Consider the following 25,230-nt stretch of genomic DNA (forward strand, 5'->3'; position numbering starts at 1 on the left):
CATATTTATGAGACAGACAAAAGACACCAGCAATCCTACCATCATGTAAAACAATTACAGGCTTTCGTTTTACACTCACTTGGCAGGACAGTAGTACCTCCCTGGGTGGTTGCTGTCTACCAACCTACTACCTAGGACGCATAAGAATACACTTACATAATTGTTCGAGTTGGGAGCTGTACGAAACTTTGGGTACCAGTGTACTGTAAAGCAAAGAGCTGTAAAGCAGGGCCCACTTGTGATAGAATTATATTGCTTTAGGTTATGTTTTGTAAATACTCTCTCTTCATTATTTGCTTTTTAACTAATGATATTTTTTTTTTTTTTTCAACAAGTCGGCTGTCTCCCACCGAGGCAGGGTGACCCAAAAAGAAAGAAAATCCCCAAAAGGAAAATACTTTCATCATCATTCAACACTTTCACCTCACTCACACATAATCACTGTTTTTGCAGAGGTGCCCAGAATACAACAGTTTAGAAGTATATACGTATAAAAAATACACAATATATCCCTCCAAACTGCCAATATCCCAAACCCCTCCTTTAGAGTGCAGGCATTGTACTTCCCATTTCCAGGACTCAAGTCCGGTTATATAAAATAACCGGTTTCCCTGAATCCCTTCACTAAATATTACCCTGCTCACACTCCAACAGCTCGTCAGGTCCCAAATACCATTTGTCTCCATTCACTTCTATCTAACACGCTCACGCATGCTTGCTGGAAGCCCAAACCCCTCTCCCACAACGCCTCCTTTACCCTCTCCCTCCAACCTTTTCGAGGACGACCCCTACCCCGCCTTCCTTCCCCTACAGATTTATACACTCTCCGTGTCATTCTACTTTGATCCATTCTCTAAATGACCAAACCACCTCAACAAACCCTCTTCAGCCCTCTGACTAATACTTTTATTAACTCTACACCTTCTCCTAATTTCCACACTCCGAATTTTCTGCATAATATTTACACCACACATTGCCCTTAGACAGGACATCTCCACTGCCTCCAACCGCCTCCTCGCTGCAGCATTTACAACCCAAGCTTCACATCCATATAAGAGTGTTGGTACTGTACTTTCATACAGTCCCTTCTTTGCCTCCATAGATAACATTTTTTGCCTCCACATATACCTCAATCTAGGTAGTAAGTTGGTAGACAGCAACCGCCCAGGGAGGTACTACCATCCTGCCAAATGAGTGTAAAACGAAAGCCTGTAATTGTTTTACATGATGGTAGGATTGCTGGTGTCCTTTTTTCTGTCTCATGAACATGCAAACTTTCAGGTACCTCTTGCTACTTCTACTTACACTTAGGTCACACTGCACATACATGTACAAGCACATATATTACACACCCCTCTGGGTTTTCTTCTATTTTCTTTCTAGTTCTTATTCTTGTTTATTTCCTCTTATCTCCATGGGGAAGTGGAACAGAATTCTTCCTCCGTAAGCCATGCGTGTTGTAAGAGGCGACTAAAATGCCGGGAGCAAGGGGCTAGTAACCCCTTCTCCTGTATATATTACTAAATGTAAAAGGAGAAACTTTTGTTTTTCATTTTGGTCCACCCTGCCTTGGTGGGATACGGCCGGTTTGTTGAAAGTTAAGAAGAAATATACCTCAATGCACCACTCACCTTTTTTCCTTCATCAATTCTATGATTAACCTCATCCTTCATAAATCCATCCGCTGACACGTCAACTTCCAAATGTCTGAAAACATTTTTTTTTTTATAGACAGGATATCATTTATTTGGATCCTCATCTTTATTGGTGCACACTAATTAAAAATTTTTTTTTCCCTCTCACCAGTTGTTGACTGTGACCCCACGATGCAACAGTTTGTCTCTAGTGTACCGAGACACTGAAACTCTGTGTTTCACCAAGCATATTAACAGCACCGTGCATCAACTGGGGCAGCAAGAGAACACTTTCAACAGTTTTGCCTGTGTATTTTATGAGTGAGATGTTTTGATAGTGCAATTTTAACATTTTTTCAACCAGACAGCTCTAAAAGGAGTCTTAGGTTAATTTTTATAATTATATAGGTCAGTTATACAGTACAGTGTTTAATATATAAATACTGTACATACTTGAGTATAGGCCAAGTATTTAGGGAAGAAAGAGGGAATATTTTGACGAACCGTTAAATGTTGACAAAGATGGGGGAACTTTGATTTCATGCATTGGGCAGGGAAGTATAACATTTTGTAGGAGTAAGGAAGAGTTAACACTAGATAATATTCAGTAATTTCTTTGTGCCACTTTCAGTCTGTTTAACAGTGCAACACTTGTACAACTCAGCTGCAACTTTGGTTAATTCCCTTCATCATTACTAATCAATGTTTTGTAAATCTTTTCACTTTATTCATTTTTTTTAACCCAGTGGTTGTGTGTCATCATAGTAGCTTGACCCAGAAAAAAAAAAACATTCCCTGTTGTTTATTGTTGTGCCACTACTACTGCTTCCCTTAATACTGCTACTACTATTACTACTACTGCCACTATTATTACTACCACCACTAATACTACTGCTACCACTATTACTACTACTACCACTATTACTACTACTACCACTATACTATTACCACCACTATACTACTACCACTATTACTACTACTACCACTATACTACTACCACCACTATACTACTACCACCACTATACTACTACCACTATTACTACTACCACTATACTATTACCACCACTATACTACTACCACTATTACTACTACCACTATTACTACTACCACTCTTTTTACTACCACTATTTCTACTACTGCTATTTCTACTACCACTACATGTATTTCTACTACCGCCACCGCTACTACTACTACCACCACCACTACTATTACCACCACCACTACTATTACCACCACTGCCACTACTGCTACCACCACCACTACTATTACTACCACCACCACTACTATTACTACCACCACCACCACTAATATTACTACCACCACAACCACTACTACTATGAATACTACTACTGTGACTACTACTATAACTACTACAACAGCTACTATGACTAGTACTACTACTACTACTACTACTACCACCACCACCTTTTTTGGGGGGTCACCTACCTGGGTGGGAGACAGCCGACCTATTGAAAAAAAAATATTTTGAGGGTTTCAGTATTATTTATGTTTTTGTTATTGGTTTTGTTTCCAGTTTGATCTAGACCATTGACTGCATCAGAGCTACTGGACCCCTTTTTTAAGTCTCTCAAAACCTAACGTAAATTTTTAAAAAATATGAATTACGTGCAGCCTCTCCTCACTTAACAATGGGGTTGGGTTCCAAAGAGTAGGTCGGTAAGCGAATTGGTCAGTAAGCAAATTGGTCGTTAAGCAAGGAGCATACTATACTGGTAGTGGGTTTGCATCAACCATCTTTAGATGTATTTTTAATATCACCTTTGCACCATTTATAACATTTCTAGTATACAGTGGAACCTCCACTAATGAGCGCATCCATATGCTCGTTTTTCCAGATACGAGTAGCCGCTCAGTTGATTTTTTGCTTACATAAGCAAGCGAACTTTCCAGATGCAAGTGGGCCTCAAGGGTGAGGGGCTCTTGCTCTTGATCTAGGGAATTGGATCTCATTTGCTTGTTGGACTATCTTATTGAAACTTGAGCAATGTATGATGGAAAAGTGCTTCTTAACGTACACCAAAGTTTAAAGAAATATGACTGTAAATAACGGAGTTCACTTGTCAGCCATTAGCCGGCCCTTAGCGGTATATTTTCATATGATTTTTATGATTGTATTCTCGTTTTTTTGGTCTTATTTGATAGAATGGAAGATATATTACAGAAATATATATGATTTTGATTGCTTTCACAACGAAAATTACCTTGAAATTGAGCTCAAAGTGGCAGAAATGTTTGATTTTTGTCGATGTTCAAGAGTAAACAAATGACATCATCGTCCAATACCTGTCCGAGTGGCCACTCCAATAAGCAGTCATGAATGGGTTGATGTTATGTATACAATTATTACAATAATGCAGTAGCCTGCATAACAGTAAATCTTCTATTTTATGTATGAATAAAAATTCCAAATGGTAAGCAAGAGTATTATAAGAAGACGTATGTACTAATAATAATAATAGGAGGGGTTCGGGATATTAGCAGTTTGGAGGGATATGTTGTGTATCTTTATACGTATATGCTTCTAAACTGTTGTGTTCTGAGCACCTCTGCAAAACAGTGATTATGTGTGAGTGAGGTGAAAGTGTTGAATGATGATGAAAGTATTTACTTTTTGGGGATTTTCTTTCTTTTTGGGTCACCCTGCCTCAGTGGGAGACAGCCGACTTGTTAAAAAAAAAAAAAACAAGTGCACCATTCACCTTTTTTCCTTCATCATTTCTGTGGTTAACCTCATCCCTCATACGTCCGTCCACTGACACGTCAACTCCCAAATATCTGAGAGCATTCACTTCTTCCATACTACTCCTCTCCAATTTGATATCCAATTTTTCTTTATCTAAATCATTTGATACCCTCATCATTTCATACGCAATTATTATTATAATAATAATAATAATAATAATAGGGGTCGTCCTCGGAAAGGTTGGAAGGAAGGGGTAAGGGAGATTTTGTGGGCGAGGGGCTTGGACTTCCAGCAGGCGTGTGTGAGCGTGTTCGATAGGAGTGAGTGGAGACGAATGGTATTTGGGACCTGACGATCTGTTGGAGTGTGAGCATGGTAATATTTAGTGAAGGGATTCAGGTAAACCGTTTATTTCTATATAGCCGGACTTGAGTCCTGGAAATGGGAAATACAATGCCTGCACTCTATAGGAGGGGTTCAGGATATTGGCAGTTTGAAGAGATATGTTGTGTATCTTTATACGTATATGCTTCTAAACTGTTGTGTTCTGAGCACCTCTGCAAAAACAGTGATTATGTGTGAGTGTGGTGAAAGAGTTGAATGATGATGAAAGTATTTTCTCTTTGGGGATTTTCTTTCTTTTTGGGTCACCCTTCCTCGGTGGGAGACAGCCGACTTGTTAAAAAAAAATAAATAATAATACTATAAGTGAGTTTCAGATGGCCACCACTAGATGTCAGTATGTGTATCAAAACATCGCCGCTTAGGGAGAGAGGGAAATTCTTGTGTTTTCCTTACGTTTCGTGCAGTTATTTTGCAAAATTTCTTGTTTCTAACCATGGTTCCCAAGAAAGCAAGTGCAAAGGAGAGTGCTGAGAAGAAAAGGGAGGATGATTTCAATGGAATTAAAGCAGGAAATCATAAACACAAACTAGGTGTACCATTAAGAGTGTACCATTAAGTTTCCCTATTAAGAGTGTAGCAGTTAAACTATTAAGTGATAGAAAAAAGACAGTCTAATGGAGTTTGCCTTACAGACACTCTGTTTTCTGTTATAATAAAAGTAGGGGAAGGGATGAAGTCAGTAGGAGGAATGGCCACCATGGTGGCTCCAAAAACAATGACAGCTACTAACAATACTCACATACATAATATTTCATTCATTCTAGTGTATATATCATGTTTCTATGTTATTAATATTGTTTATATCATATTAGATGAACTATGATAGATAAATAAGCCATAAAGTTGATAGTAGGGAAATTATTGAAGTATTTTATGGTGCCTGGAATTCCACTGGAACAAATTAATTGCACGTATTTCAGTTAATTTAAATGAGGAAAATTGACTCTGCAAGTGAGCAAATCCAAATGCAAGCAAGGTCACGGAATGGATTGAACTCATTAGTGGAGGTTCCACTGTATTTTTAAATGTTTATACAGTAGTGTACTGTATACTGTAATAAACAGAATAGAGGTAATCAGCTCTAATTTACATTTAGGTTTGCCTACTGGCCAGAGAGTTGGTCGTAAGTTGGAGTCATCGGTAAATGAGTAACGTCGCTAAGGGAGGGGAGGCTGTATTTGACAAAGTCAGAGGTGAACCTGTACATGGTATTGCATTATACTCAAAGTATATACATTACTGATATATCCAAGAACAGTTTTTATGCAATAAAATTTCAGATGATTTTCTAATGTAATTTTAAAAATAATACCTTTTTTGTCCACAACATAGTGAGATTCTCTTTCTTGTTGGGCATCAGGAGTCACTGTTCTAATATTTATTTGATTTATGAGAAAACCAATGGTTTTGTTGATTTATAATTAGAATTTTCAAAAAATAAATTGAAAGCTGTTGTATACTGGAATTCAGTTTATTCTAAATTATAAATACTGTATAAATTGCCTCATGTTTAAAACTGATGAAATAAAATTATGTTTTGTGGTACCTGTGTGCATTATCTATTTATAAGTATATGTAAACAGTAATAATAATATGGGAGTTCTCAATGACCTTTGCAATATTGTTGTCATTGCTGCTAGACGGTGCCAGTCAACCATCAGTCAGGTGTCAAAAAAATGTGAAGACACTTGGTTAATCTAAATTTGCCAGATGTTGAAATTAGTTTCAAATGGTTAGGACTTGTATTAGCCTATACGTACAGTGGTACCTCGGGATACGAACAGCTCAAAACACGAATAATTATGCAAGTGCTTTTGTAAGTGTATTTTTGGGAGTCTGAAATGGATTAATCTAATTTACATTATTCCTTATGGGTTCAAATTCATTCAGTATCAGCACTTGAACAGCCTTCTGGAACAAATTAAGCTTGTATCCCGAGGTACCACTGGTGTTTGTGGCATTTATGGATTTGGAAAAGGCGTATGACAGGGTGGATAGGGGGGCAATGTGGCAGATGTTGCAAGTGTATGGTGTAGGAGGTAGGTTACTGAAAGCAGTGAAGAGTTTTTACGAGGATAGTGAGGCTCAAGTTAGAGTATGTAGGAAAGAGGGAAATTTTTTCCCAGTAAAAGTAGGCCTTAGACAAGGATGTGTGATGTCACCGTGGTTGTTTAATATATTTATAGATGGGGTTGTAAGAGAAGTAAATGCGAGGGTCTTGGCAAGAGGCGTGGAGTTAAAAGATAAAGAATCACACACAAAGTGGGAGTTGTCACAGCTGCTCTTTGCTGATGACACTGTGCTCTTGGGAGATTCTGAAGAGAAGTTGCAGAGATTGGTGGATGAATTTGGTAGGGTGTGCAAAAGAAGGAAATTAAAGGTGAATACAGGAAAGAGTAAGGTTATGAGGATAACAAAAAGATTAGGTGATGAAAGATTGAATATCAGATTGGAGGGAGAGAGTATGGAGGAGGTGAACGTATTCAGATATTTGGGAGTGGACGTGTCAGCGGATGGGTCTATGAAAGATGAGGTGAATCATAGAATTGATGAGGGAAAAAGAGTGAGTGGTGCACTTAGGAGTCTGTGGAGACAAAGAACTTTGTCCTTGGAGGCAAAGAGGGGAATGTATGAGAGTATAGTTTTACCAACGCTCTTATATGGGAGTGAAGCGTGGGTGATGAATGTTGCAGCGAGGAGAAGGCTGGAGGCAGTGGAGATGTCATGTCTGAGGGCAATGTGTGGTGTGAATATAATGCAGAGAATTCGTAGTTTGGAAGTTAGGAGGAGGTGCGGGATTACCAAAACTGTTGTCCAGAGGGCTGAGGAAGGGTTGTTGAGGTGGTTCGGACATGTAGAGAGAATGGAGCGAAACAGAATGACTTCAAGAGTGTATCAGTCTGTAGTGGAAGGAAGGCGGGGTAGGGGTCGGCCTAGGAAGGGTTGGAGGGAGGGGGTAAAGGAGGTTTTGTGTGCGAGGGGCTTGGACTTCCAGCAGGCATGCGTGAGCGTGTTTGATAGGAGTGAATGGAGACAAATGGTTTTTAATACTTGACGTGCTGTTGGAGTGTGAGCAAAGTAACATTTATGAAGGGATTCAGGGAAACCGGCAGGCCGGACTTGAGTCCTGGAGATGGGAAGTACAGTGCCTGCACTCTGAAGGAGGGGTGTTAATGTTGCAGTTTAAAAACTGTAGTGTAAAGCACCCTTCTGGCAAGACAGTGATGGAGTGAATGATGGTGAAAGTTTTTCTTTTTCGGGCCACCCTGCCTTGGTGGGAATCGGCCGGTGTGATAATATATATAATATATATAATATATATGGTAATTCTCACTACTAGTCACTGAAAAAAATATATACGAGCAATTAACAAATTTGACAGGAGAAGAGAGCTTAGGAGACAAGAAGTCCATTCAGCATGTGTGAATGCTGAGTTCCCGAAATCAGAAGGGCTGCCAGGGTAAGAGTACAAGCTGCAAATAGTGGAAATTCCCAAGCCGAGAAATTGAGGGTCGCAGAATGTGACAGAATCCTTCCTGCGTGAACTCTGCATTCTCACATGCTGAACAGACTTTCTTCTTTCCTAAACTGAGAAAAATAGGAACAATAACACGTTTCTTGACAGAGGGAGCATGAGAAAAGTGAATGTACATACCACTGTGTTTGTCATAGACAAAAAAGACAAAGCCTGTAGCTGAGCAATGGACATGCACATCAAGGGGAGGAAACGGTTAGATTTCCATTTAACTTTGAACTTGATGCCTCTCAAGGGAGGTTCCTTGATGCTGGTGAGGGGCTCTTGATCTTGGGAATTGGATCTGTACTCTGGTTCCCTGAACTAAGCCTGACTACCATCCATCCCCCCCCCCCAACATGCTCTGTATAATTCTACGGGTTTTGCACTCCCCCATACTTATAATAATAATAATTTGAACTTGATGGAAGGAGCAGATTTGTTAAGGCATCATGAAATGGTTGGAAGAGACTAATCATCTGGTCAAAGAGCAAAAACATTGTCCACCTGGTCATGGACCGGGCCATGGGGGGCGTTGGCCCCCTGAAACACTCACCAGGTATACATAGCAAAGCCTGAGAGAAGAGCGCACCCCAAAAGTAGGGAGTAAAATAGTTTCGAAATGCTCATTGTAAAGGTTGCAAAAATAGGGTAAAGGAGAGACCATAACATAAAAGGTCTGGGAATAAAATTTACCTTAGGTTAGGTGACCTTAGGGTGGATTACCTTAGGTTTGGTTAGGTTATCTTAGGTTAGGTTAGGTTACCTTAAGTTAGGTTATCTTAGGTTTGGTTAAGTTACCTTAGGTTAGGTTACCTTGGGATGGGTTAGGTTACCTTCTCTTAGGTTAGGTTAGATTACCTTAGGTTATCTTAGGTTAGGCTACATTAGGTTAGGTTACCTTCCTTTAGGTTAGGTTAGGTTACCTTAGGTTAGGTTAGGTTACCTTTTTTTTTTTTTTTTTTTATTTTTTTTTTATTTATTTAGAAATTTTAGCATACATACAGAGGTACAAAAAAAATACAGGTAAGAGCAGCATGCCAAAGCCACTTATATGCATAGCATTATGGGCTGGCTTAAAATTAACTTAAGATTAACTAAGCAATGATGAAATCAGTGATAAAACATTATTGTAAACAGATAACTATAAAGCACAAGTGAGTATTACAAAGACAGGTCATATGGTTGCATGCATTGCTGTTCATTCAGTAGAATGGAGTATTCTGTTAGGTTGTGTATTTAAAAAAATAACAAAGTTAGATTGGGTCCTAGGTTTAACATTTATGTGATATAATTGTGAGTAACATTCTGGATATACAATTTATAAGGTTCAGTTATTCAGTATTTATTTGGTTTTGAGTGAGTAAGTGAACTTTGAGAAGAGACTTGAATTTATAAACAGGTAGTGTTTCTTTTATATTTACAGGTAATGAATTCCAGATTTTAGGGCCTTTTATGTGCATTGAGTTTTTGCATAGCGTGAGATGGACACGAGGAACATCAAAGAGTGATCTGTGCCTTGTGTTATGGTCATGTGTTCTGTTGAGGTTGGCAAGGAGATGTTTGAGGGGAGGGTTAATATCAGAGTTAAGTGTTCTATGTATGTAATAGGTGCAATAATAAGTATGGATGTTTTGTATGGTGAGTAGGTTGAGTGTTTTGAATATTGGTGGAGTGTGTTGCCTGTAGTGAGAATTTGTTATCATTCTAACTGCAGCCTTTTGTTGGGTAATTAGTGGTCTGAGATGGTTAATTGTTGTTGAGCCCCATGCACAAATTCCATAGGTGAGATAGGGGTAAATAAGAGAGTGATATAGGGCCAGGAGGGCTGACTGTGGAACATAGTACCGTATCCTCGATAGTATGCCTACAGTCTTGGAAATTTTCTTAGAAATTTGTTGTATATGTGTATGAAATTTGAGTCTATTATCGAGGTGGATTCCTAAGAATTTTCCCTCTGTTAGCTTTGTGATAGGTGATCCGTTTATCGTTATGTTAAGAGGTACATCTGTAGCTCTGTTACCAAACTGAATGAAGTAGGTTTTGTAAATGTTTAGTGTAAGTTTGTTAGTCCTCATCCAGGTAGATATTTTCTGTAATTTGGTGTTTACAGTATTGGCTAGCGTGACTGGGCTCGGGTGAGAGAAGACGTATGTAGTGTCATCTGCAAAAAGTGTGGGTTTGAGTAATTGCGAAGCATTTGGTAGGTCATTTATGTATAGGAGAAAGAGAAGAGGGCCAAGGACACTTCCCTGTGGGACACCAACTGTAATTGGTTGAGCGGAAGAGTTTACCCCATTTGCGTACACATATTGGCTTCTGTTGCTGAGGTATGACTTGAGGTAGTTGAGGGAGTGCCCTCTTATACCATAGTGTGACAATTTTACGTGGAGCAAGTCATGGTCAACTGTATCAAAAGCTTTACGTAAGTCAATGAAGATCCCCAGTGGGACTTCTTTTTTCTCTATTGCAGTGTACATATGTTCTAGCATGTGTATAATAGCATCATTAGTATTTTTATTAGGCCTGAATCCAAATTGGCAGGGGTTGAGAATGTTTTGGGAGATGAGGTAGGAGTAGATTCGTTTATGAATTAATTTTTCGAAGATTTTTGAGAGAGGGTGTAAATTGGATATTGGCCTATAGTTATTCAAGTCTGTTTGGTCTCCTCCTTTATGGATCGGGGTGACCCTTGCTATTTTGAGTACTGTAGGGAAGGTGGAGGATTCAATGGATTTGTTAAAGAGTGTTGCAATGATTGGTGATAGTACTTGTGACGCTTTTTTGTATATAAAGGGTGGTAAGGTATTTAAATCTCCTGCCTTGTTTTTCAGTGCGTTGATAATAAAGGAGACTTCGTATGGGTTAGTTGGAGCTAGGAACAGTGTGTTCGGGTAGTTGCCAGTGAGGTAGTCATTTGGTGGGGTATCTGAGCTTGGGATTTTATTGGCAAGATTTTGACCTAAAGGGGATATGGTGTTGGTCCAGATGTGGTCAAGTAGGGAAACACTAGTCTCTGTAACTCGTGTACGTTTTGTTACTGTTGGTAGCAACATGCAGTTACTCATTGTGTTTGTGAATTCAGTAACGTGTGGGTCCTGGTCTTGCAGGAGATTTATATTGAAGTCACCTGAGAGTAGTAAGTGATCTTTGTTCATGCGTGCATCAGTTATCATACTTCCTAGATTTTGACTAAATTGGCTAATGTTTGACTGTGGAACTCTGTAGATGTTTATCACTGTGAGAGGTTTTTGTAGGTATTTGGATTTGAATTTAGCTATTATATATTCCCCATGTTCATCCCTTGTGCAAGTATTAGTGATACATTCTAGTTGGTCTGAGTAGTATATAGCTGTGCCACCCCCTTGTTGGTCTGGCCTACAGTTGTGTATGGCTGTGTAACCAGGAGTGGCATAGACATCTGTAGTATCAGGCTTTAGCCAGGTTTCAGTTAGTGTAATGATGGACATATTGGCATGCAAGGAATTTAGTAATGCTAGGAGGTCATCGTAATGCTTGCTTAAAGATCTGATATTGTAGTTAAAGATAGTTATGTTGTTGTTGGCTCTGAGAAGTGCCTTTGATTGTTCTGCTGTGTAGTAATTACAGTAACTGTTTGAATCATTTAAGTCATTATATAAGAGGTTGGTATCAGGATCAATGCTTGTAATCATAAGATTTGTAGTGAATCTATAGTTAGAATTAAGTATAAAACAAAGTAAATATTCTAAAGCTAAAAAAAAATAGCACCTGAATTATTTAACAAATGTAAAAATAATGAGCTAAGGTAGTTTTTTAAAGCTAAAATAAAGGAGACAATATAAAAGGGACTAAAATAATTTGTGGTGAACAAATAAAGTGATGATCAAATAATGGAGCTTGGGAATATGATAGTAGGTAGTACTTTAAAGGTAATTCTTTAAAGTTAGAATTATAATATAAAATTATAATATAAAAGGGACTAATATAAGTTGTGGTGAACAATAAAGTGGTAATCAAATAAATGAGCTTTGGAATATAATGGCAAAATAGTGAACTTATTAACTTTAGCACCTGAGAATAGCACCTTGATTATTTTAACAATTGTGAATATATGAGCTAAGGTAGTTATATAAAGCTAAAATAAAGGAAAAAAAAAATATATAAGGGACTACAATTAAGTAATGGTAAACAAGTTAAATGGACAGATAGTCACTATGAAATAATATTGGTTTAGGAGTAAGATCTGATTTGTAATATTAAATAAGTTGAGCAGTTTATTGCACAATAAAAAGTAAAAAAAAATGAGGTAGTTGGTACTAGCTAACAAAAGATAGTTTTGGTACTTGCAAAAAGTAATTGGAATATACAGTAATTGCACACACAATAAAAAGTGACTAAAAAACAAGTAGTGGTAAACAAAATTAAATGGACAGGTAAGAACAATGAATAATATTACTTTGGAGTAAGATTTGACTTGTAACATAAAATTATGAGCAATTAATAGCAGTAAGAAAGATGTAAAAAAGTACTGGAGGTAGTTAGCATTAGCTAGTGATGAAAAATAATAAAAATAATAATGCACAATATAATAGTAAGGTACACTATATGCACCACACGTATATATGTATTAAGGGCACTTATCTAATCTGTTACAGAAATGTCAGCTTTTCTAAGGAAGGTAGAGAAATCGTGTTCGTTTGAGATGGTATATTGTTGTCCTGTTGATGTTTTCCTTACTAGTATTTTCCCATCTCTCGTGAAACACTGATGTATTTTGTTTTCCTGTTTAAGTTTTCTCAGCCTGAACAGAAGGTTTTGACGTTTTTTTGTTAGACACTCATTTATGTACACTCCATTTTTCATTGTAATTGCTGATTTAATTAGCTCCTTTTATCGTATGAATGAAGTCGGATCATTATACTGTGTTTACTTCCTGGTTTTCCTAACAAACGTGTTTCTTTGATTTCATTGTTTTGCACGATGACTTGTACGTGGTCCTGTATTATCCTGACAGCAGTTTCTTTGCACTGAGCTTGTGTTATGTCACCTTAGGTTATCTTAGGTTAGGCTACATTAGGTTAGGTTACCTTAGGTTAGGTTACCTTCCTTTAGGTTAGGTTAGGTTATCGTAGGTTACCTTCCCTTAGGTTAGGTTAGGTAAGATTACCTTGGGTTATCTTAGGTTAGGTTACCTTCCCTTATGTTAGGTTAGGTTACCTTAGGTTAGGTTAGTTAGGTTAGGTTAGGTTATCTTAGGTTACATTAGGTTAGTTAGGCTAGGTTATCTTAGGTTAGGTTACATTAGGTTAGTTAGGTTAGATACCTCTGCGGTGCTGAAGCTGCTCTTTCCTCGGGAGGCACCTTAATGCCAGTGAGAGGCTCTTGATCTGAGGAATTAGACCTGTGCTCTCTTTTCATGGATCAAACCAGAATACCACTCCCACAGGCACTGTACCTACCATGAGTTATGCCTGTGAGGGGTCTTGATCCAAGGAACTGGGGTCACACTTCATTCAAACCTAATTAGTGTACGTACTTCCCATACCACAGGTACTTTATGACCCCTGTGGGTTTAGTGTTCTCCCACGGCTAATAATAATGACCCCTCCAAGTCTGGTTTGCCCATTATATCCCTTGATGCTGGTAAAGGGCTCTTGATCCAATGAATTTGAGCTGCTGTCCCCAAGGATTGAATTTGAATCCTCTCATTTCCCCAGGCACTTTGATCCCTATGGGTTTAGTGCTTCCCATAAATATAATCTGCTCGTCTTTTTGTTTTCCCGTCCTTACCTCTAATTTCTCATTAGCACTTTCTTATGAACACATAAATTAATAAAATAATATAATACTGCTTAAGCTACATTATTGATAATAATATCTTTATTTCTACCAGTACATGTACAAGGTATACAAGTACATGTACAAGGTATACAAGTACATGTACAAGGTATACAAGTACATGTACAAGGTATACAAGTACATGTACAAGGTATACAAGTACATGTACAAGGTATACCAGTACATGTACAAGGTATACAAGTACATGTACAAGGTATACAAGTACATGTACAAGGTATACAAGTACATGTATAAGGTATACAAGTACATGTACAAGGTATACAAGTACATGTATAAGGTATACAAGTACATGTACAAGGTATACAAGTACATGTATAAGGTATACAAGTACATGTACAAGGTATACAAGTACATGTATAAGGTATACAAGTACATGTACAAGGTATACAAGTACATGTACAAGGTATACAAGTACATGTATAAGGTATACAAGTACATGTACAAGGTATACAAGTACATGTATAAGGTATACAAGTACATGTACAAGGTATACAAGTACATGTATAAGGTATACAAGTACATGTACAAGGTATACAAGTACATGTACAAGGTATACAAGTACATGTATAAGGTATACAAGTACATGTACAAGGTATACAAGTGGTATAAACCTTGGTAATAAATACCGACAAGTTGGTTTAGAAAGACACGTAAGCAAACACTATAACATATTTATTAGAAAACGTTTCGGTCCTGGGACCTTGATCACTTCTAACATACAGAGGTAGAAAGACATTATATATATAGGCGGAGAGTGAGATGTGACGCACGTGACCTGAGGAATGTCATAAGAACATAAGAATGGAGGAACACTGTAGAAGGCCTACTGGCCCATGCGAAGCAGGTCCTTATCAAAACAACCTCTACCTATGATGAGGACGGGTAGACGATGAAATCATGTGACTCCTGTGTTGTTGGGTTGGTGCTGCTTAAGTATCATGTATGCCAATGTTTTTGAAATTTTGTAGTTTCCAGTGTTGCGTTCTATAGTGTCGGTGACGGCGATTAGTGAGGCTTCTAGGCACCGTCGGTGTCTGAGGTCTGGTTTGGCGAGAACGAGTTGTGCCTCATTCCAGTTCATCAAATGCCCCGTGGAGTCTCTGTGGAGGACACAGGCGTACCTTACATCGTCTCTGTTAGAGGCATTTCGATGCTCATTCAGGCGGACTGCAAGATCTCTGCCTGTCTCGCCTACATATTTCTTGGGACAGAACCCACAGGGGATAGTGTAGACGCCTGCTGTAGAAGTTAGAGGTGTGGGGCTGCGTTTCGTAGTGAGGTCTTTTATAGATGATGTGTTTATGGTAGAAACGTTGATGTTACTCATAGCAAGTGCCCGGCGAGTATTCGTGGCAACATCGCCACATGGGAGTACTATGAACTGTTTATGGGGCTGTTTCATGGGCGGTTTGTTGAGGATAGCTTGTACCTTAAGTGTGCAATCTCAGGTGAAGGAAGATGGGAACTGAAGACGTGTAAAGGCTTGTGTTATGTAAGTGCATTCTTCTTCTAGAAAACAAGGGCTGGAGATGCGAAGAGCTCTCAAGAAGAAGCCAATGAGGACTCCTCTCTAAGTGCGGGTGTCTTGGTGTGAATAAAAGTGTATAAGATCGTCCTTGTTGGTAGGTTTTCTATACACTTTGAAGAGAAGTTTGTCACTGTCGGGAGATCTGCACAGTAGAACGTCGAGGAAAGGAAGTTTGCCATCATTTTCGAGTTCAAGTGTAAACTTTATTGATGGTTCAACTGCATTGATCTTGTTGAGAAGGGCCTGGATATTGAGACGTCTCAGATAGAAAACCAATATATCATCAACGTATCTTAGCCAGGTAACGGTGTTGGGAATGAGGCTGCTGAATTTCTCTGTCTCCAGGTTTTCCATGAAGAGGTTGGCAAGCACAGCACTGAGCGGGCTGCCCATTGCCATCCCAAAGCATTGTTTGTAACAGTTGTCCTGATACTTGAAGAAGTTGAAATTAACACAAAGTTCCACTAGATTGATGAAATCTAGAAGAGGTAAAGGGAGGTCGTGGTTTTCAGTGAGCCTCTGTCTCAGAATGTTGATTGCAGCGTCAGTAGGAACGTTGGTAAAGAGAGCTGTGACATCGAAGGAAGCCATGCTTTTGTTTTTGACATTCAGGTGTTTGAGGTGGGCTTGACTGATGGTGCCCAGAAGCGCTGAAAGGTATTTGGCAAGGTTGCCGGCTAGTCTGTGTGGTGCACTTCCTATGCCCGAAGTGATAGGCCGTAGTGGGATGCCAGGTTTGTGTGTCTTAGGAAGGCCATACAGGCGTGCTGGTTTCGGTTGACCTGGTAAAAGTTTAAGTAGTTTTTTGCCTTGTTCTGATTTTCGTAAGATGCTACGAGCCTTTTGAAGGAAGGTCTGGGTACTTTGAAGTAGCACTGATTCCGATAGAGGCTGGTTTGTGTTGGCATCGTTGAGAAGATTTAAGACTTTATTGTTGTAGTCGACAGTGTTGAGTAACACCACACCACCTCCTTATGACATTCTTATGACATTCCTCAGGTCACGTGCGTCACATCTCACTCTCCGCCTATATATATAATGTCTTTCTACCTCTGTATGTTAGAAGTGATCAAGGTCCCAGGACCGAAACGTTTTCTAATAAATATGTTATAGTGTTTGCTTACATGTCTTTCTAAACCAAGGTATACAAGTACATGTACAAGGTATACAAGTACATGTATGTACAAGGTATACAAGTACATGTATGTACAAGGTATACAAGTACATGTATAAGGTATACAAGTACATGTACAAGGTATACAAGTATATGTACAAGGTATACCAGTACATGTACAAGGTATACAAGTATATGTACAAGGTATACCAGTACATGTACAAGGTATACAAGCACATGTACAAGGTATACAAGTACATGTACAAGGTATACCAGTACATGTACAAGGTAAACAAGTACATGTACAAGGTATACAAGTACATGTACAAGGTATACAAGTACATGTACAAGGTATACAAGTACATGTACAAGGTATACAAGTACATGTACAAGGTATACAAGTACATGTACAAGGTATACAAGTACATGTACAAGGTATACAAGTACATGTACAAGGTATACAAGTACATGTACAAGGTATACAAGTACATGTACAAGGTATACAAGTACATGTACAAGGTATACAAGTACATGTACAAGGTATACAAGTACATGTACAAGGTATACAAGTACATGTACAAGGTATACAAGTACATGTACAAGGTATACAAGTACATGTACAAGGTACACAAGTACATGTACAAGGTATACAAGTACATGTACAAGGTATACAAGTACATGTACAAGGTATACAGATCATAGCTGACATCAGTGACATACTACTATATAGAAAGTCCCTTGTTATGCTGAGCATTTCCCGCAAATTAGGTCAGTTTTGTCCCAGGATGTGACCCACACCAGTCCACTAACACCCAGGATGTGACCCACACCAGTCCACTAACACCCAGGATGTGACCCACACCAGTCCACTAACACCCAGGATGTGACCCACACCAGTCCACTAACACCCAGGATGTGACCCACACCAGTCCACTAACACCCAGGATGTGACCCACACCAGTCCACTAACACCCAGGATGTGACCCACACCAGTCCACTAACACCCACGATGTGACCCACACCAGTCCACTAACACCCACGATGTGAACCACACCAGTCCACTAACACCCAGGATGTGACCCACACCAGTCCACTAACACCCAGGATGTGAACCACACCAGTCCACTAACACCCAGGATGTGACCCACACCAGTCCACTAACACCCAGGATGTGAACCACACCAGTCCACTAACACCCAGGATGTGACCCACACCAGTCCACTAACACCCAGGATGTGAACCACACCAGTCCACTAACACCCAGGATGTGACCCACACCAGTCCACTAACACCCAGGATGTGACCCACACTAGTCAACTAACACCCAGGATGTGACCCACACCAGTCCACTAACACCCAGGATGTGACCCACACTAGTCAACTAACACCCAGGTACCTGTTTTACTGATGGGTGTACAGGGACAGTAGGTGTCTTATGGAAACACCTAATATTTTCCAGCCATACAGGGGATTGATTCCCAGACCTCAGTATGTAAGCTAGCAATGGGGTTGGCTCTCTCTTCAACAACAAGAGGAGCTGCGTCAGATAAATGCTTGCTAGTTTTTACACATATTTCCACTGTATCTGATTATAATGTTAGGTAAGGTCTGTCAGGAAATAGGAGAAGTATTTCCTGATGTGAGTATAAGTCCAATGATGACCTACAGCTGGAGCTTTTGGTCATCTGACCGAGGCCTTCTACTGGCTTACCACTCAACTTTTTAAAAATTCAAGTTATGATTATAACCATTAAGTATCATTATAATTATGTACATATTATAATGGTACCAACAGTTACATTGGTGTGAGGCAGAAATGTTAACGCAATGTACGTGTAGTGTGTGAATAATATGCAGAGAATGTGGATTAGGTGTGTGCTTACCGAAAGTATAATTCAGAGGGTAAAGGAGTTGAGGTGGTTTGGGCATTTCAAGAGGATGGAGAGCATATAAATCTTGGGGTCGGGGTCATCCCAGAAATGGTTGGAGGGAGGGGGTAAAGGTTTTGAGAGCTAAGGGCTTGAACATCTATCAGGCTTGCATGTACTAACCTATATGTGATTGCAGGGGTCAAGTTAGCTCCTGGACCTGCCTCTTCACTGGTCACTACTATGTCCACTCTCTCCTGCCTTCAAGAGCCTTATCACTACTCTTTAAACCTATGTATGGATCCTGCCTCTACCACTTTACTCTACAAGATTGTTCCTCTTCCTGATAATTCTAAGGCTGAAGAAATACTTCCCAACATCCCTGTGAATCTAAATTTTCAACTTCCACCTGTGTCCTCTTAGTCCTATTTCCCATTTCAGAAACATTCTGTCCCTTGATGATTTCCCTTAACCTCTCCTTGTAGGACATACCCCTTAGCTCCGGGACTAGTCTTGTTCCAAACCTTTGTATGGTCTTCAGTTTCTTGACATGCTTGACCATGTGTGTGTTCCAGACTAGTGCTGCATACTCCAATATGAGCCTGATATGGTAGATCAAGAGTGAGAGGAAGCAAGTGATCCTCAAGACGTGACGTGCTGTTGGAGTGCAAGCCAGGTAACAAGATTTGGTCATTTCATGTAACAATATTCAGGTCATTACTTGACTTGTGCCTCACTTTTTGTTTTATTATGTACAAGCAGGTTCTGCTTATACAGAAACCTAGGCTCTGGGCTACTGTAGAGTCCTGCTTATACAGCAGGTTAGGTTCTGGGCTACTTTAGGGTCCTGCTTATACAGCAGGTTAGGTTCTGGGCTACTGTAGGGCCCCACTTATACATCAGGTTAGGTTCTGGGCTACTGTAGGACCCCACTTATACATCAGGTTAGGTTCTGGGCTACTGTAGGGCCCCACTTATACATCAGGTTAGGTTCTGGGCTACTGTAGGGCCCCACTTATACATCAGGTTAGGTTCTGGGCTACTGTAGGGCCCCACTTATACATCAGGTTAGGTTCTGGGCTACTGTAGGGCCCCACTTATACATCAGGTTAGGTTCTGGGCTACTGTAGGGCCCCACTTATACATCAGGTTAGGTTCTGGGCTACTGTAGGGCCCCACTTATACATCAGGTTAGGTTCTGGGCTACTGTAGGGCCCCACTTATACATCAGGTTAGGTTCTGGGCTACTGTAGGGCCCCACTTATACATCAGGTTAGGTTCTGGGCTACTGTAGGGCCCCACTTATACATCAGGTTAGGTTCTGGGCTACTGTAGGGCCCCACTTATACATCAGGTTAGGTTCTGGGCTACTGTAGGGCCCCACTTATACATCAGGTTAGGTTCTGGGCTACTGTAGGGCCCCACTTATACATCAGGTTAGGTTCTGGGCTACTGTAGGGCCCCACTTATACATCAGGTTAGGTTCTGGGCTACTGCTGTAAAGCAGGTATCACTGTGAAGTGAGAGAGAGCTTATTTTCCACTTTCATATGCATATGAAACCCTGATAACATGTTTATACTATCATATATTAAGTGAGCAATAAAACTAGGCCTACAAAATAGGTAAACAGTACACACATTACTTATCTTAAAATATTTTCATTCTTATCTTATAGTGAGCGGTGAATATATTTATTGTAGGAAGTCTATATAAATGATTAATGGCTATAATTGAAAACTGCTCTAATGCGAAGCTCTGTAAAGTCAAGTGCTGGAAAGCTAAGCCCCTCAGGGAAGGTTCCTTGATGTTGGTGAGGGGCTCTTGATTTAGGGAATTGGATCTGTGCTCTAGTTCCCCGAATTAAGCCTGAATGCCTTCCACATCCACCCCAGGCACTGTATAACCCTACAGGTTTAGCACTCCCCCCTTGATTATAATAATAATAATAATGGAAAGCTAAGCACTATAAAGTGAATCGCTGTACAACAAAGCACTGTAAATTGAAGTGCTGTACAGCAAAGCCCCTCAAGGAAGGTTCCTTGATGTTGGTGAGGGGCTCTTGATCTAGGGAATTGGATTTGTGCTCCAGTTCCCTGAATTAAGCCTGAATGCCTTCCATCCCCCCAGGCGCTGTATAATCCTCCGGGTTTAGCGCTTCCCCTTGATTATAATAATAATAATGTACAGCAAAGCACTGTAAAGAGAAATACTATAAAGTGAAGCACTGTAAATTCAGCCAGCCTGTACCTTGTGTGTTATAATAAATAATAAAGATCCCGGGACCAAATTATGTTCTAGAGTTTGTTCACGTCTCTTGGAACCATAACCCCTATGGGTTTAGTGCCCCTCCATGAATGTAGCAATAAAATTAGGGCACGATAAAGCTACAGTGGAACCTCAAATATCAAACTTTCTTTGATCCAGAAGGCTGTTTGAGTACCTTTACTGAATGAATTTATTCCCATCAGGAATAATGTAAATTAGGTTAGTCCATTTCAGACCCTCAAAAATACACTTATAAAAGCACTTACAAAAATACACTTACATAATTGGTTGAGTTGGGAGCAGTTCGATTTTTGAGGTTCCACTGTACTATCCCCTCAAGGAAGGTTCCTTGATGTTGGTGAGGGGCTCTTGATTTAGGGAATTGGATCTGTGCTTCAGTTCCCCGAATTAAGCCTGAATGCCTTCCACATCCCCCCCCCCAGGCGCTGTATAATCCTCCGGGTTTAGCGCTTCCTCCTTGATTATAATAATAATAATAATCCACTGTATTATACTAATTCCCAGCACTGTATGACCCTTGGAGGTTTAGTGCTTCATTCTGATTATAATAATTCTAGTGAACTAACCAGTGTTACAGTTCTCTTGTACACTGTACTATATTTTATAGCAATATAGCTGTTAGTTTGGTAAGAAGGCTACAAGGCTTGTTCACTGGGTCAGACTGTAGCTCCTGGTACCAGTCACTCTCCATCTTTACAATAATACTGTATAATACTGCTGTACAAATTTGATTACCAAGTCATATGTTGCTACCTCTTAAGTTAATTTACAACAAATATTATGGGACCAGGAGCTGCAAATCAACCTCTGTACCCATACATGTAGCATTACAAAATATGTGGAAGCTCTCAATTCAAGTTGTAGTCCAGCTCCTGGGCCTGCTCAGTCGCTGGTCTGGAAAGCAAGATGCAGTGGGCGTTCCTTCTCAGGATGGTCATGCTGACGCTCTGGAAGAGACTCTGGTGGCTTCCATGAGCTGGAATCCTGCTCCTTGAGGAACCCTTCTCCTTGAGGAACCTTGTTCCTTGATTAACACTGGTCCTTGAAGGAACCCTGCTCCTTGAGGGAACCTTGCTCCTTGAGCAAACCCTTCTACTTGCAGGAACCCTGCTCCTCGAGGGAACCCTGCTCCTTGAGGAACCCTGCTCCTTGAGGAACCCTGCTCCTTGAGGAACCCTGCTCCTTGAGGAACCCTGCTCCTTGAGGAACCCTGCTTCTTGAGGAACCCTGCTCCTTGAGGAACCTAGCTCCTTGATTAACACTGGACCTTGAAGGAACCCTGCTCCTTGAGGAACTCTGCTTCTTAAGGAACCCTGCTCCTTGAGGAACCCTGTTCCTTGAGGAACCCTGTTCCTTGAGGAACCCTGTTCCTTGAGGAACCCTGCTCCTTGAGGAACCCTGCTCCTTGAGGAACCCTGCTCCTTGAGGAACCCTGTTCCTTGAGGAACCCTGCTCCTTGAGGAACCCTGCTCCTTGAGGAACCCTGCTCCTTCAGGAACCCTGCTCCTTCAGGAATCCTGCTCCTTTAGGAACCCTGCTCCTTGAGGAACCCTGCTCTTTGAGCAACCTAGCACCTTGATTAACACTGACCCTTGAGGGAACCCTGCTCCTTGAGGAACCCTGCTCCTTGAGGAACCCTGGTTCATGAGGAACCCTGCTCCTTGAGGAACCCTGCTCCTTGAGGAACCCTGCTCCTTGAGGGAACCCTGCTCCTTGAGGAACCCTGTTCCTTGAGGAACCCTGTTCCTTGAGGAACCCTGATCCTTGAGGAACCCTGATCCTAGAGGAACCCTGCCCCTTGAGGAACCCTGATCCTTGAGGAACCCTGCTCCTTGAGGAACCCTGGTTCTTGAGGAACCCTGATCCTTGAGGAACCCTGATAATTGAGGAACCCTGATCCTTGAGGAACCCTGATCCTTGAAAGAACCCTGCTCCTTGAGGAACCCTGCTCCTTGAGGAACCCTGCTCCTTGAGGAACCCTGCTCCTTGAGGAACCCTGCTCCTTGAGGAACCCTGCTCTTTGAGGAACTTGCTCCTTGATTAACACTGGCCCATGAGGGAACCCTGCTCCCTGAGGAACCCTGCTCCTTCAGGAACCCTGCTTCTTGAGGAACCCTGCTCCTTGAGGAACCCTGCTCCTTGAGGAACCCTGCTCCTTGAGGGAACCCTGCTCCTTGAGGAACCCTGTTCCTTGAGGAACCCTGTTCCTTGATGAACCCTGATCCTTGAGGAACCCTGATCCTAGAGGAACCCTGTCCCTTGAGGAACCCTGATCCTTGAAACCCTGCTCCTTGAGGAACCCTGCTCCTTGAGGGAGCCCTGCACCTTGAGGGAGCCCTGCACCTTGAGGGAACCCTGCTCCTTGAGGAACCCTGCTCCTTGAGGAACCCTGCTCCTTGAGGGAACCCTGCTCCTTGAGGGAACCCTGCTCCTTGAGGAACCCTGCACCTTGAGGAACCCTGCTCCTTGAGGGAACCCTGCTCCTTGAGGGAACCCTGCTCCTTGAGGGAACCCTGCTCCTTGAGGGAACCCTGCTCCTTGAGGGAACCCTGCACCTTGAGGGAACCCTTCTCCTTGAGGAACCCTGCACCTTGAGGAACCCTGCTCCTTGAGGGACCCTGCTCCTTGAGGAACCCTGCTCCTTGAGGGAACCCTGCTCCTTGAGGGACCCTGCTCCTTGAGGAACCCTGCTCCTTGAGGGAGCCCTGCACCTTGAGGAACCCTGCTCCTTGAGGAACCCTGCTCCTTGAGGGAGCCCTGCACCTTGAGGGAACCCTGCTCCTTGAGGAACCCTGTCCCTTGAGGAACCCTGATCCTTGAGGAACCCTGATTCTTGAGGAACCCTGCTCCTTGAGGAACCCTGCTCCTTGAGGAACCCTGCTCCTTGACGGAACCCTGCTCCTTGAGGAACCCTGTTCCTTGAGGAACCCTGCTCCTTGAGGGAGCCCTGCACCTTGAGGAACCCTGCTCCTTGAGGAACCCTGCTCCTTGAGGGAGCCCTGCACCTTGAGGGAACCCTGCTCCTTGAGGAACCCTGCTCCTTGAGGGAACCCTGCTCCTTGAACCCTGCTCCATGAGGGAACCCTGCTCCTTGAGGGAACCCTGCTCCTTGAGGGAGCCCTGCTCCTTGAGGAACTCTGCTCCTTGAGGAACCCTGCTCCTTGAGGGAAACCTGCTCCTTCAGGAACCCTGCTCCTTGAACCCTGCTCCTTGAGGAACTCTGCTCCTTGAGGAACCCTGCTCCTTGAACTCTGCTCCTTGAGGAACTCTGCTCCTTGAGGAACCCTGCTCCTTGAGGGAACCCTGCTCCTTGAGGAACCCTGCTCCTTGAACCCTGCTCCTTGAACCCGGCTCCTTGATAAACCTTGATCCTTGAGGGAACCCTGCTCCTTGAGGAACCCTGCTCCTTGAACCCTGCTCCTTGAACCGGGCTCCTTGATGAACCCTGCTCCTTGAGGAAACCCTGCTCCTTGAGGAACCCTGCTCCTTGAACCCTGCTCCTTGAGGAACCCTGCTCCTTGAGGGAACCCTGCTCCTTGAAGGAACCCTGCTCCTTGAGGAACCCTGCTCCTTGAGGGAACCCTGATCCTTGAGGAACACTGCTCCTTGAGGGATCCCTGCTCCTTGAACCCTGCTCCTTGAGGGAACCCTGCTCCTTGAGGGAACCCTGCTCCTTGAACCCTGCTCCATGAGGAACCCTGCTCCTTGAGGGAACCCTGCTCCTTGAGGAACACTGCTCCTTGAGGGAATCCTGCTCCTTGAGGAACCCTGCTCCTTGAGGAACCCTGCTCATTGAGGAACCCTGCTCCTTGAGGGAACCCTGCTCCTTGAGGAACTCTGCTCTTTGAGGGAACCCTGCTCCTTGAGGAACCCTGCTCCTTGAGGAACCCTGCTCATTGAGGGAACCCTGCTCCTTAAGGGAACCCTGCTCCTTGAAGGAACCCTGCTCCTTGAGGAACCCTGTTTCTTGAGGAACCCTGCTCCTTGAGGAACCCTGGTCCTTGAACCCTGCTCCTTGAACCCTGATCCTTGAACCCTGCTCCTTGATGAACCTTCATCCTTGAGGAACCCTGCTCCTTAAGGGAACCCTGCTCCTTGAGGAACCCTGCTCCTTCAGGGAACCCTGCTCCTTCAGGGAACCCTGCTCCTTCAGGGAGCAGGGTTCCTCAAGGAGCAGGGTGCTCCCTCAAGGAGCAGGGTTCCTCAAGGAGCAGGGTTCCTCAAGGAGCAGGGTGCTCCTTGAGGAACCCTGCTCCTTGAAGAACCCTGCTCCTTGAACCCTGCTCCTTGAACCCTACTCCTTGAACCCTGCTCCTTGATGAACCTCGATTCTT

At 42.0% G+C, this 25,230-nt stretch overlaps 1 protein-coding gene across 2 annotated transcripts in view; it reads left to right on the forward strand.

Moving 5' to 3' along the window:
- sud1 (Prolyl 3-hydroxylase sud1) overlaps positions 1 to 2,301 on the forward strand; it is a 58,332-nt gene extending 56,031 nt beyond the window's left edge. Inside the window, exon 12 of one of the 2 annotated variants that reach the window (XM_070079641.1) lies at positions 1,807 to 2,301. In XM_070079641.1, the coding sequence (XP_069935742.1) occupies positions 1,807 to 1,959 (153 nt within the window). In that variant the 3' untranslated portion in view covers positions 1,960 to 2,301. The remainder of the gene's footprint in view (positions 1 to 1,806) is intronic. The other variant, XM_070079642.1, reaches the window with a different exon arrangement.
- The last annotated feature ends 22,929 nt before the right edge of the window (positions 2,302 to 25,230 follow it).

The sequence above is a fragment of the Cherax quadricarinatus genome, chromosome 100 (assembly GCF_038502225.1).
Source record: "Cherax quadricarinatus isolate ZL_2023a chromosome 100, ASM3850222v1, whole genome shotgun sequence".
NCBI lineage: Eukaryota > Metazoa > Arthropoda > Malacostraca > Decapoda > Parastacidae > Cherax > Cherax quadricarinatus.